The sequence below is a fragment of the Pseudorasbora parva genome, chromosome 5 (assembly GCF_024679245.1).
Source record: "Pseudorasbora parva isolate DD20220531a chromosome 5, ASM2467924v1, whole genome shotgun sequence".
Taxonomy (NCBI): domain Eukaryota; kingdom Metazoa; phylum Chordata; class Actinopteri; order Cypriniformes; family Gobionidae; genus Pseudorasbora; species Pseudorasbora parva.
In genome coordinates, this window is record NC_090176.1 from 697865 (window position 1) to 711110 (window position 13246).

The following is a 13246-nucleotide window of genomic DNA, read 5'->3' on the forward strand; positions in this document are numbered from 1 at the left end:
AAACTTCGGGTTTCGGGTAGTAACCCGAGAACAAAAAGAACTACAAAACTCGACTGCTTTACGGCATATACGTCACTTCCACCAACACACACACTTCCTTAAGTTTCGGACGTGCGAGCCCAACTTTGTTCGTCGGATAATATAGTCATGTCCGAAGCAGCACAGACAAATAAGAAAGAAAAGGTTTTGTTGGAGGAAAGCAATAAGAGGAAACGAGAGAGTGCTGTGATTAAAGGCAGGACGAGGATCAACATGTGACCAGCGTTTGCTCGTCGGCGTGAGCTGAAGGAGGCGTGCCCGACCGATGCTGTCCTGCTTGTTACGGTGATTACCGACCACTCAAACACTGAACTGAAGTATCATATAGATTCTGTCAAACGCTAACCAATAGACTACTATAATGACGTTGGCTTGTAAACGTGAGCATCGCGATTATTTGGCGTTTGAAAAAAATAAAACCCATGAAATGAAATTCATATGACATGCTGAAACATATGCCACTGAAGAACACTGCCAGAAGAACACCTGCATGTGAACTCCTCCTGCAGTGTTCAGGGGAACTGTTAGTGCTGCACCGACCCGCGGCGCCACTTTTATGAAGTTATTTGGCCCGCACCGCACCACTGGATATATTTTTACAACCCGCCCCGCACCCGCGACCATTAAATAGACATACGGGGTCCGCGGGTTATGAGACGACCCGCGCATCACTAGTTCAGGGCTATCAGGGCTGTCATGTCAACAAATGCCCCCCGCGATGGCATCCCCTGTTGTAGGATGACAGATCTTACGACAGTAGCTGAGGACATTATTTTTTCCCAACTGTAGGGGGACCCCGAGAGCAAAAGTTACCCAGTGCTGCTTTAAATATTGGCATACTTTTAATATACTTTATTTCGGTGATGTAAAAGATTTCAGCATCATTACTTCAGTCTCACAGTCCTTCAAGAATCATTCTTATATGTTGATGTATTATCAATGTTGGAAACTGCTGTGCTTAATTTAAAAAAAAAAAATGTAATCTGTGATACTTTATTCACCTAAAGAATCCTGTAAAAAAGTAATGGCTGACGAAAATTCAGCTTTGCAACACCGAAATAAATATTTTATAGTATTTGTTATATTATAGAGATTATGCATTTTTATCTGCAGTTAAATACGTCAAACGGACGCAAGCGGGACACAAGTCTTTTTTGCGGTTTAACACAGACACTTACAGAATAAACTTACCTCACAATCATCAGTTACTCTTAGAAATAAACAGCTTTTCTTCTGAGGTAAATTCTCACAGATACCATTTATTTCTCAAAGGAGCATGGTTGTGAAGACACTGCCTTTTCTAGTATTTTTGTAGGATCAAGTTGCGTATTTTTGAAAATCGAATGTTAAGTTTTATCTCTAAAAACAGATTAGCTTATAACGCGAGTGTATGGGGCATATAACAAGTAAAGTTACAGACAGCAGCCATCTTGGAAAACAGCCTCGACCAGTCGAGCCACGAGCGCTGTGCTAAGTGAGCTGATTGATAGGCATTAAGTTTGTGAAATCTAATTACATGGAAATGCATGAATTATATCTGTTTATTAAAATATATGGTTGACTAACTCCAAGGGAAGAAGGCGTCCCATATGAGATTCACAGTCACAGTTCATCTCTTAGCACAGCGCTCGTGGCTCGACTGGTCGAGACTGTTGTCCAAGATGGCTGCCATCTGTAAACACGTAATGTACTGTCTTTATAAAGTATCTTCTTATTAAACTGTTTGTACTCTTATAAAGTTCTCAATGCTTGGGTTTGCATGTAGGGACCCTCATTATGCTGCCGTGTTAGTGTGAGGCTATGTTGAGCCGTGTTAGTGGGATTAACTAGCGGTTTAATTTCACTTACTCTGTGACCCATAGACAAGCGTTATAAGCTAATCTGTGTTTAGAGATGAAACTCCTTACATTTGATTTTCATGAAAACCCATTCCAGAGAACGATCTACTCTGTAAACTTGTGTTAGGACGTTTTCACACCTGAAAGTCCGCACCAAGGTCCGAACCAAAGTTTGTGTTTGGACATTTGGTTCTTTTTGGTTTGCTTTCACATTGCAGTTATGTTACCGCACCAAAGAACTTTACATGAGGCACTGGCGTCCTGTCGTCATCATCTATGTGGGCTGCATCTTAACATTGATTGGTTTGTTAGCGGACGTGCGTCTGACGTCAGTGTGTTGTCAATTCAGCGGCTAACTTTGACAAGAATGAATGAACAGACCCATCGTTGCCAATACTGTTAATATTATGGCATTACTATCTGCAGCACCAACTATACTCGAGGCAAATTCATCAAATGAACGTCCTCGTTGTGCAAACATTTTATCGGCACCGACAGGAAAGGAGGAGCTCCTAGAAGATAGGCTTTTTAGCCAAACAATGTATTTTATTTTATAGTTATGTTTAAATATTATACTGTTATTTTTACATTTCATCTAGGCTATATTGATTATGAAACGTGCACAGATGTGCAAAGACATCGAGTCAGAAATAATTTTGACCACTTCATTAAGATTTGTTTTGTAGAAAGCTTTATTTTGTATCTTAATTTTAATAAATGTTTCATCGTTTGCCTGAATTTAATAAATAAGCTTAAATAAATAATATAACATCCCGTGATGGAGTGATCATTTGCGTTGCACATGATCTGGAGCGGCCTCATAAATAAACCGAAACTCATATAGTCAAGCAGAGCGCGCTGTTCACGTGAGCTGACATGACTACACAAGCGGTTCTGGATAAAATGCTGCGCGCTCCATCACTGCATGTGCTGTGAGTTTAATCTGTGTTTTTTCACTAATCCTACACCAGAACTTCCTGTAAATGGTCTGAAAGTCCGAACTATACAGAAAATGCTTTCACACAAGAAACGAACCAAACCTTTGTTCTGTTTGGTCCGGACCGAGACTACCTCTTTTCGTCGGACCAAATTTCGTCTTTTTGGTCCGGACCATGGTCCGAGGGAGGTTTCACACCTGTAATTTTGGTTCGTACCAAACTGAAAAGTCCGAAAATCCGGACCAAACAAGGTAGGTGTGAAAGCACCCTTAATTACCCCTAGGGGCATTTCTCACCAAAGTTGTCCTTTAAGGGCCCGAGTGTGCTCGTTGTACCACAGCGTTGGATTATTTGCTTTAATCTTCTTTAAGCGCCGGGGAGCAACTATGTCTAAAGTGCTAGTAAAGAGAGAGTCAATAGTTTCTGTTGCAGCATCAAGTTCCTCTTGGCTATCTGTAATGCTGAAGAGATGGAACTGATGAGGAAGATTATGGACAAAGCAATCTTTAGTCGCAGCGGTTATCGTCCTGCCATATTTGAAGCGAGGGGATGGTTTTGCAGATCATTACCTAGTATCATGTACACTTAATTTAGCTGAGATATCATCGCTCTGCTGCAGAATTTAAACAGTATCAACATTTAGTCCATGTGACAGTATTAGATCTAAAGTATTATCTAAAGCTCACGCGAGCACAGCAGCAGGACAAACAGGAAGCAGACCGGAGCAATCGATCAGGAGCAGTCCTGTCATATCCAATGTAATGATACACATCTGATTCCTTTCTCTACTGTTGACATTCATTCAAAACCTACTGTTCAAGGATACTCACCAATGTGGATATTCTGAGAGAATAGGGCTGGGCGATATGGAGCAAAAAATATATCTCTATCTTTACAGGAAAAATAACCCCCTAAAAACTACAGCAAAAACAAATATGCCAAATACCACAAATTCTTTTCTTTGTTTATTGAAGTGCAAAGAGGCAGTCAGTTCATGTAGGAACAAAGTGCTTTTGCGACATTTAAAAAAAAAAAACTCCCTGATTACATAAATAATAATAATTTAACTGTAAAAGAAAATAAATAATATTGCCTTTTCATTTATTTCATGCTTTCAAAAGATGAATCAAAGACTCCCTTTTTTACAGTTAAAGTAAACAGTAAGCATTTTGCAGAAAGATGGGGGCATGACTGAGATATTCATAAACTGATTTTGTCATAACACCATTTCCTGTTAAATTTTATCAAAATTCAAACAGTGATGTTTGTCATGAGTTTGACCAAATTCAAGCTCATCATGCAGATCATGTAGGCTACACATGAGCTGAATTTAACTTCTTTTCCAGTTACAGAACGAAATATGAACATCAGAAGGTAGGCTATATGATAATATGATACAGTACAACTGACAGAAGAGCACCGTGTGTCTCAGGACACCCGGGATGTCGTGTTTTTCCCTCTTGGTCAAAACATGAATAGACCAATTCATCATAATCCCGTGATAAAGCTGACAAAATAATCATAGTAATGATATTGCAATACTTTTAAAATGTTTTCAAATGATATGCGATCATTTTGACATTTTAACCGAAAACCATGCGATCAGTTAGACACAAATCATAAACTGGCATGATTGCGACTGAGAGTGCGTCTCGCACCAATCGTGTCAATCACCGGACTGTGGGTGAAACGTGCGCTTTGAACTATGATGAACATTAATATTTCTTTATAAATTTTAGCAAGCAGTTGTGTTAGAAGGAAAACATGGTCTCTTAACTGAGTCCTGAACAATGTGCGCGCTTGTCAACATGATAACTAATCCTCACCTGGTTGCGGACGCCGCCGTGTGCACTGAGACGACACGCGAGGGGAGGGGGAACAAAAGCAGGAGGCGGGAGGCGCGCTAGGCTCCGCGAGCACAACACAGGGAAGGCAAACAAGCAAAGTGGCGGAATCAGAATTAAATATAAACAATATATCGATATATACGATATGTCCAAATCCATATCGAGCTGAAAAAATATCTCGATATATTTTAAATATCGAGATATCGCCCACCCCTATGAGAGAATACGAGTGTCTTCAAGTGCAAGGGGATGCCGAAGCTAACTGAATTCAGTGTTTGCAAATAGAGAGGCACATATCAGACTGCGAGTAATTCAGTGTTTGGGCACAAAGCGAGTGTTGAATTGAGTTCTTTCGCCTCTCCTTGCGCTTGAATGCTTAAATTGGCAAGACTTACAAGCACATGCAAATGACAAATATTCTAGTTAGACTTTGCAATAATCCATGGGTCATGTGTGCTGAACTGTGTGGCGGGTCCGTACGGATCAGGGATTCGCTGCGGTTCATTATAGCGTGTGTGTGTGTGTGTGTGTGTGTGTGTGTGTGTGTGTGTGTGTGTGTGTGTGTGTGTGTTCACACAGGTGCGGTGCTGCTGCATGCGGGTGATCTTCAGCATCTGGCGTGGCTCGGCCTGCAGTGGGCGCTAATGGAGCAGAGCGTCAGCCTTCAGCTCTGGCTTAAGCAGCTCTTCCCTCGCCTCACGCTCGAGACCTCCAAACTGGACACCAACGCAGCCGAGTCCATCTGCCTGCTCGACCTGGAGGTGCGTCCTCCCCTCTTCTCATCCTCAATGAGAAATACTCACCTGCGTTTGGCTTTCATGAAACATGCATTGAGATATAATATACAGGTGCTGGTCATATCATTAGAATATCATTGAAAAGTTGATTTATTTCACTAATTCCGTTCAAAGAGTGAAACTTGTATATTGTATTCATTCATTACACACAGACTGATATATTTCAAATGTTTATTTCTTTTAAGATGATTATACTTGAAAAGCTAAATTCAGTATCTCAAAAGTTGAATATTACTTAAGACCAGTACAAAAAAAGGATTTTTAGAAATCTTGGCAAACTTGAAAGTATGAACATGAAGAGTAAGAGCATGTCCAGCACTCAACACTTAGTTGTGTCTCCTTTATCCTGAATTACTGCAGCGATGCGGCGTGGAGTCGATCAGTCTGTGGCTCGGCTCAGGTGTTATGAGAGCCCAGGTTGCTCTGATAGGCCTTCAGCTCTTCTGCATTGTTGGGTCTGGCATATCGCATCTTCCTCTTCACAATACCCCATAGATTTTCTATCGGGTTAAGTTCAGGCGAGTTTGCTGGCCAATTAAGAACAGAGATACCATGGTCCTTTGGCACTGTATGCAGCTGCCAAGTCCTGTTGGAAAATGAAATCTGCATCTCCATAAAGTTGGACAACAGCAGGAAGGATGAAGTGCTCTAAAACTTCCTGGTATACGGCTGCATTGACCTTTGACTTCAGAAAACACAGTGGACCAACACCAGCAGATGCCATGGCACCCCAAACCTTCACTGACTGTGGTACCTTTACACTGGACCTCAAGCAGAGTGCATTGTGTGAAGAGATTAGTCTCTTCCTCTAGAATCTGGGACCCTGATTTCCAAAGGAAATGCAAAATTTACTTTAATCAGAGAACATAACGTTTGACCACTCAGCAGCAGTCCAGCCCTTTTGGTCTTTAGCCCAGGCGAGACGCTTCTGACGCTGTCTGTTGATCAAGAGTGGCTTGACTCAAGGAATGTGAAGCTCAAACCCATGTCCTGCAGACGTCTGTGCGCAGCGGTTCTTAAAGCACTGACTCCAGCTGCAGTCCTCTATTTGTGAATCTCCCCCACATTTTTGAATGGGTTTTGTTTCACACTCCAGGGTGCGGTTACCCTTATTGCTTGTACACTTTTTTTTCTACCACATCTTTTCCTTCCCTTCGCCTCTCTATTAATGTGCTTGGACACAGAGCTCTGTGAACAGCCAGCCTCTTTTGCAATGACCTTTTGTCTTGCTCTCCTTGTGCAAGGTGTCAATGGTCATCTTTTGGAGAACTGTCGTTGTCCAAGACCATTTAAAACTCTTTGCATGTGGTTTGAGTTAATTAGCGGATTAGAGTGTGGCACCAGGTGTCTTCAATATTGAACGAATGAAAAGAAATAAACATTTGAAATATATCAGTTTGTGTGAAATGAATGAATATAATATACAAGTTTCACTTTTTAAACGGAATTACTGAAATAAATCAACTTTTTGATAGTATTCTAATTATATGACCAGTAAGTAATAAGTGATAAGTAATCTAAAGAATGTAAGTCAGTAGTTCATAAGCATTGGGTTAGGAGCTGAAGTCCTGGCTGGCATACTGTCGTAAGGACTGTGTAAGTGGCCCAGTCCCAGGATCTCAGCGGCCCTGAAGAAGCGCCTCAGCTGTAACTCTGTGTGTGTGTGTGTGTGTGTTGCAGGTGTTCTTGTGTGGCGTGGTGTTCAGCAGTCAGACCCAGCTGCAGGAGACTGCTCGGATGGCCTCTGGCTCCTCGCCGCCTCAGCCCCGGTGTTTGCCTCTGCACATCATGAAGCTCCTGTCCTCCGCCAAGCAGAGCGAATGGTGGCACGCCGTCTACAGCCTGATCCACAAGAGAGCGCTGTGAGTGATTTATTCTGCTGTGAGTGTGAGCCTGATGCATGGCTCCGAGTCTCACTGCAGTGTTTTCTCTGTGTGTCTCAGGCCGGGGACGTCGGCTAAACTGCGGCTGCTGGTTCAGCACGGTCTCGGCACACTGCGGGCCGGAGAGAAACATGGCCTTCAGCCGGCGCTGCTCATCCACTGGGCTCAGCATCTCACGGACACGGTACGTCTGCTCACAGCCGTCCTCATGATGCTCGTTCTGAGCTGGGAATTAACAATAAATGCCCAATTTCTAAAGTAATTTTGTTGCAAGAGTCTTCAGTTATGAAACAAAGTCGATTCAGCTATAAGTAGCTCTGCAGAAGACAATAGTGTCATCATCATGCATCAGTGAATTAAAGTGACTCTCTCAGTAATAAAGTGCTCTAGTTTCTCAGATATTACGGCTATAAACTTCAGGGAGCAGCTCACGCAGTCAGTTGAGGGATTGAGCAGAGCTGGATAAATTAGATTGTTTATATCAGGAGTGTCCAACCCTGGTCCTGGAGGGCTACCACACTGCAGATTTTAGCTCTAACTCGAATCAAACACACCTGAAACAGCTAATCATGGTGTTCAGGGCTGCTTGATAATTACAGACAGGTGTGTTGGAGCAGGCTTGGAACTGAAATCTGCAGGATGCTAGCTTTCCAGGAGCAGGGTTGGACACCCCTGGTTTATATGAGAGTACTAGTACAGACTGAGCAGGTTTGTCCTGACTCTTGACTCTTGTGTTTGACAGGGTGAACAGGTCAACTCTTACTATGACCAGAAGGAGTATGTAGGCCGCAGTGTGCACTACTGGAAAGTTGTTCTTCCTTTGCTTGAGAAAATCCGAAGAAAACGCAGCATTCCTGAGCCTCTGGAGCCGATGTTCATGCACTTTCACAGTAAAGACATACAAGTATGCACTCTCTTCCTTTTGGGTGATTTGTGACTTCCTGCTTCTGTTTCATATTGCTGTACTGTCTCTAATGGTCTCTTTGTCTTAAGCCTTCTCAAGTGCGAGGATATGAGGAAGAGGCTGCCATAAGCTTTGCCACACTGCTTGACATCGAGGGAAACACAGATGACGCCATTGCAAACCTGGAAAAGCTCAACAGCATCTCGTCTAACTGGCATCTTGCTAAGGTAACAGGGCTTTGACTGGACGACAGTCACACTGGTTCAGCTTCAGAAGTGAAGTGATTAATATCGGTATGAATGACCTTCTCAACTGATGATTTTGTGGATGGTGTGTTGATGGTCAGATCTATCAGAGGCTGTCGGAGGAAGCAGGAAACGGGCTGGAGGAGACGCAGGACAAGTGCACCAACTTTCTCCTGCAGTTCAGGAAATACCTGACAAAGATTTATCAGGCCAGTCCAGAAGACATGGACAAGGTATGTTAAACACCTCTGATTATCCATGTGGTGCTTCCATTACAGCAGGGTTCCTCAAATCTGACACCGGAGAGCCACTGTCCTGCAGAGTTTAGCTCTGACAGCAAATAAACTCACCTGAACAAGTTAATCAAGCTCTTCAAGATTACTAGAAAGCTACAGGCTGGGTTTGAGCTAATCTCTGTAGGGCAGTGGCTATCCAGGGTCAGATTTGAGGGCCTAACCTAACCCTAACCCGCTTTAAAACCAATTTCACATGCATTTACACAAGTGGCCATTGTAGGAAATGCAGTGCATCCAGAAAGTATTCACAGCGCTTCACTTTTCCCACATTTTATGTTACAGCCTTGAAAGGTATATTCCAAAATAGATTACATTTATTATTTTCCTCAGTTCTACTGACAATTACCCCATAATGACAACGTGAAATAAGTTTGTTTGAAATCCACATGTACATTAGTCAAATCAAACCACCTTTATTTATATAGGGCTTTTTACAAGTCCAGTTGTTTCAAAGCAGCTTTACAGTGTTAACAGGAAAATAATGCAACAGAATTTGATTTGGCTGTACAGTTGTTCTGGAGAAAACGGTGATGTTATCAGCTCATTTCAATTATCATGTAGTGTCAATGCGGGCAGATAATATAGTTGAAATTTAGGTGACCCAAACTGAGCAAGCCAAAAGCCAAAGGCAACGGTGGCAAGGAACCAAAACTCCTTCAGGGCCAGAATGGAGAAAAAAAAACTTGGGAGAAACCATGCTCAGTCGGGGTGCCAGTTCTCTTTTGGCTGACAAACAAATAGTTTGAAAAAAAGTTTGGACAGGTAGCAATAAGAGGCCGGAAAAGTTAAATGTACATATAAGGAACATCTGTAAGGACCAATTTGCAGCTTATTAGATCAATTGGCAACATGATTGGGTATAAAAAGAGCCTCTCAGAGTGGCAGTGTCTCTCAGAAGGCAAGATGGGCAGAGGATCACCAATTCCCCCAATGCTGCGGCGGACAATAGTGGAGCAATATCAGAAAGGAGTTTCTCAGAGAAACATCGCAAAGAGTTTGATGTAATCATCGTCTACACTGCATATCATCATCCACAGATTCAGAGAATCTGGAACTATCTCTGTGTGTAAGGGTCAAGGCCGGAAAACCATACTGGATGCCCGTGATCTTCAGGCCTTAGACGGCACTGCATCACATACAGGAATGATACTGTAATGGACATCACAACATGGGCTCAGGAATACTTCCAGAAAACATTGGTGACCACAATCCACCGTGTCATTCGCCGTCGCCGGCTGAAACTATAGGTCAAAAAAGCCATATCTAAACATGATCCAGAAGCTCAGGTGTTTTCTCTGGCCCAAGGCTCATTTAAAATGGACTGTGGCAAAGTGGAAAACTGTTTTGTGGTCAGACGAATCAACATTTGAAGTTCTTTTTGGAAAACTGGACTAAAGAGAACAACAACAACCAAGTTGTTCTCAGCGCTCAGTTCAGAAGCTGCATCTCTGATGGTATGGGGTTCATGAGTGTGTGTGTCATGGGCAGCTTGCACATCTGGAAAGGCCATCAATGCTGAAAGGTCTATCCAAGTTCTAGAACAACATTTGCTCCATCCAGGCGTCGTCTCTTTCAGGGAAGACCTTGCATTCTCCAACATGACAATGCCAGACCACACACTGCATCAATTACATCATGGCTGTGCAGAAGAAAGATCCAGCACTGAAATGGCCAGCCTGCAGTCCAGATCTTTCACCAGTAGAAAACATTTGCCGCATCATAAAGAGGAAGATGCGATAAAGAAGACCTAAGACAGTTGAGCAACTAGAAGCCTGTATTAGACAAGAATGTAACAACATTCCTATTCCTAAACTTGAGCAACTTGTCTCCTCAGTCCCCAGACGTTTGCAGACTGATATAAAAAGAAGAGGGGATGACACACAGGGGGGAACATGGCCACGGCACAACTTGTTTGAGATGTGTTGATGCCATGAAATTCAACTTTTTTCCTTTTAAATGATAACTTCTTTTTCCTTTTAAATGATACATTCTCAGTTTAAACATTTGATATGTCATCTATCTTATATTCTGAATAAAATATTGAATTTCAAAACTTCCACATTCTGTTTTTGTTCAAAATGTGTACATTGTCCCAAATTTTTTGGAATCGGGTTTGTGGGTAAATGGCTATTCGTACGATTATTTGAGAGTTTGGAGTCTTCATGTCGGAGACTGGTTTATGGAGGATGTTTTGTCGATGTGGCATTGACGGGGGGAGTTTATTTGATTAAGTATTGATTAAGTATAAGTATTCAAAGGACCTCTCAAGCTCCATCAGGTTGGAAGGGGAGCGTCAATGCACAGCCATTTTCAGATCTCTCCAGAGATGTTCAATCGGATTCAAGTCTGGGCTCTGGCTGGGTTACTAATGTACATTTCTAGAGTCGTCCCGTAGCTACTCCTTTGTTATCTTGGCTGTGGGCTTAGGGTCGTTGACCTGTTGGATGATGATCCTTCGCCCCAGTCTGAGGTCCAGAGCGTTCTGCAGCAGGTTTTCATCAAGTATATCTCTGTACATCGCTGCATTCATCTTTCCATTTATCTGGATTAATCTCCCAGTTCCTGCCACTGAAAAAAAAACCCAAAGCATGGTGCTGCCACCACCATGCTTTACTGTAGGGATGGGATTGACCAGGGGTAGAGCGGCCCCTGGTTTTCTACAGATATGATGCTTGCCATTCAGGACAAAGAGTTCAGTCTTTCGTCAGAGCAGAGAAGTTTGTTTCTCATGGTCTGAGAGTCCTTCAGGAGCCTTTTGGCAAGCTCCAGGTGGGCTGTCATGTGCCTTTTCCGGAGGAGTGGCTTCCGTCTCTCCCACACAGGCCTGATTGGAGTTGCAGAAACACAGCTACAGAGATGGCTGTCCTTCTGGAAGATTCTCCTCTCTCCACAGAGAAATGCTGGAGCTCTGTCAGAGTGACCATCTGGTTTTTGGTCTCCTCCCTGATTAAGGCCCTTTTCCCCTGATCGCTCAGTTTGGCCGGGTGGCAGCTCTAGGAAGAGTCCTGGTGACTCCAAACTTCTTCCATGTCCAGATAATGGAGGCCACTGTGCTCTTTGGGACCTGTAGCTGCAGAAATGTTTCTGTACCCTTCCACAGGTCTGTGCTTCCTTAAAATCTACAGAGGTCTACAGACAATCCCTTGTACTTCATGGCTTTGTTTGTTCTCTGATGTGCACTGTTAACTGTGGAGCCTTATAAAGACAGGTGTATGCCTTTCCAAATCATGTTCAGCAATCTGTAGAAACCTCTCAAGGATGATCAGTGGAAACAGGAGCACCTGAGCTCAGTGTTGAGTGTCATGGCAAAGTCTGTGAATACTTACTTGTTTGCTGAGCGAAGGCTTCTAGTAGGGGTGTAGACTCTTAGGAGTGATTTGAAGTATGTGGGTGCCGAGCTTGTGGAAGATCCATAAGCAAGAGTCAGAGCTTTGAATTTGATGCGGGCAGCGAGTGGTAGCCAATGTAGAGAGATCAAGAGGGGTGTGACATGAGCCCTTTTGGGTTCATTGAAGATTAGACGAGCCACAGAATTCTGGATCATTTGCAGCGGTTTGATTGCACATGATGGAAGTCCAGTTAGAAGCGCATTGCAATAGTCAAGTCTAGAAATTACCAGGGCTTGGACAAGAAGCTGTGTTGCATGCTTCGTAAGTAACGGTCTGATTTTCCTGATGTTGTGCAATGCAAACCTGCATGAGATGAACCTCAAACGTCTTTGAGATGTGATCTTTGAAGGACAGCTGGTCATCAAAGATTACTTCAAGATTTCTGACCGTCCCTGAAGGGGTAATCAAAGATGAACCTTGCTGGATGGTGAAGACGTGTTGTATGGTCGGATTAGCAGGGAAGACGAGCAGCTCAGTCTTTGCTAAGTTGAGCTGCAGGTTCAGGTTTTTTCATCCATGCCGAGATGTCCGCCAGACAGCTTGATATTCGTGCATGTACTGTGAAATCATCTGGTTGAATTAAGAGGTGGAGCTGTGTGTCATCAAGAAGAGAGGTCCAAGCACTGAGCCCTGAGGAACCCCCGTGGTCAGTTGATGTGCTTTGGATACCTCTCCTCTCCAGGCAACCTTAAAAGACCTACCTGTGAGATAGGACTCAAACCAGTGGAGCGGAGTCCCTGTGATGCCCAGTGATGAGAGGGTGGACAGAAGAATCTGATGATTCACAGTGTCAAAGGCAGCAGACAGATCAAGGAGGATGAGGACTGATGATTTGGAAGCAGCTTTAGCCAGCCGCAGGGCTTCAGTAACTGACAATAATGCCGTCTCAGTTGAGTGGCCCTTTTTGAAACCTGACTGATTTATTTCCAGTTGATTAGCCTGTTAGAGGAAATATGAGACTTGGTTAAAAACGACTCAAGTGTTTTCGCTATGAATGGTAGGAGAGAAACAGGTCTGTAGTTTTCTACAAGTAATGTGTCTAATGTGGGTTTTTTAAGCAGTGGGGTAAC

The 13246-nt window shown here is 43.2% G+C and overlaps 1 protein-coding gene across 3 annotated transcripts in view; it reads left to right on the forward strand.

The window, feature by feature from the left end:
* Nucleotides 1-13246, forward strand: part of ranbp2 (RAN binding protein 2) — a 53401-nt gene that overhangs the window by 17316 nt on the left and 22839 nt on the right. For all 3 annotated transcript variants that reach the window (XM_067442977.1, XM_067442975.1, XM_067442976.1), the window contains exons 10-15: nt 5242-5423; nt 7140-7321; nt 7403-7526; nt 8085-8246; nt 8336-8473; nt 8593-8724. In XM_067442977.1, coding sequence (XP_067299078.1) covers nt 5242-5423; nt 7140-7321; nt 7403-7526; nt 8085-8246; nt 8336-8473; nt 8593-8724 — 920 coding nt within the window. The remainder of the gene's footprint in view (nt 1-5241; nt 5424-7139; nt 7322-7402; nt 7527-8084; nt 8247-8335; nt 8474-8592; nt 8725-13246) is intronic.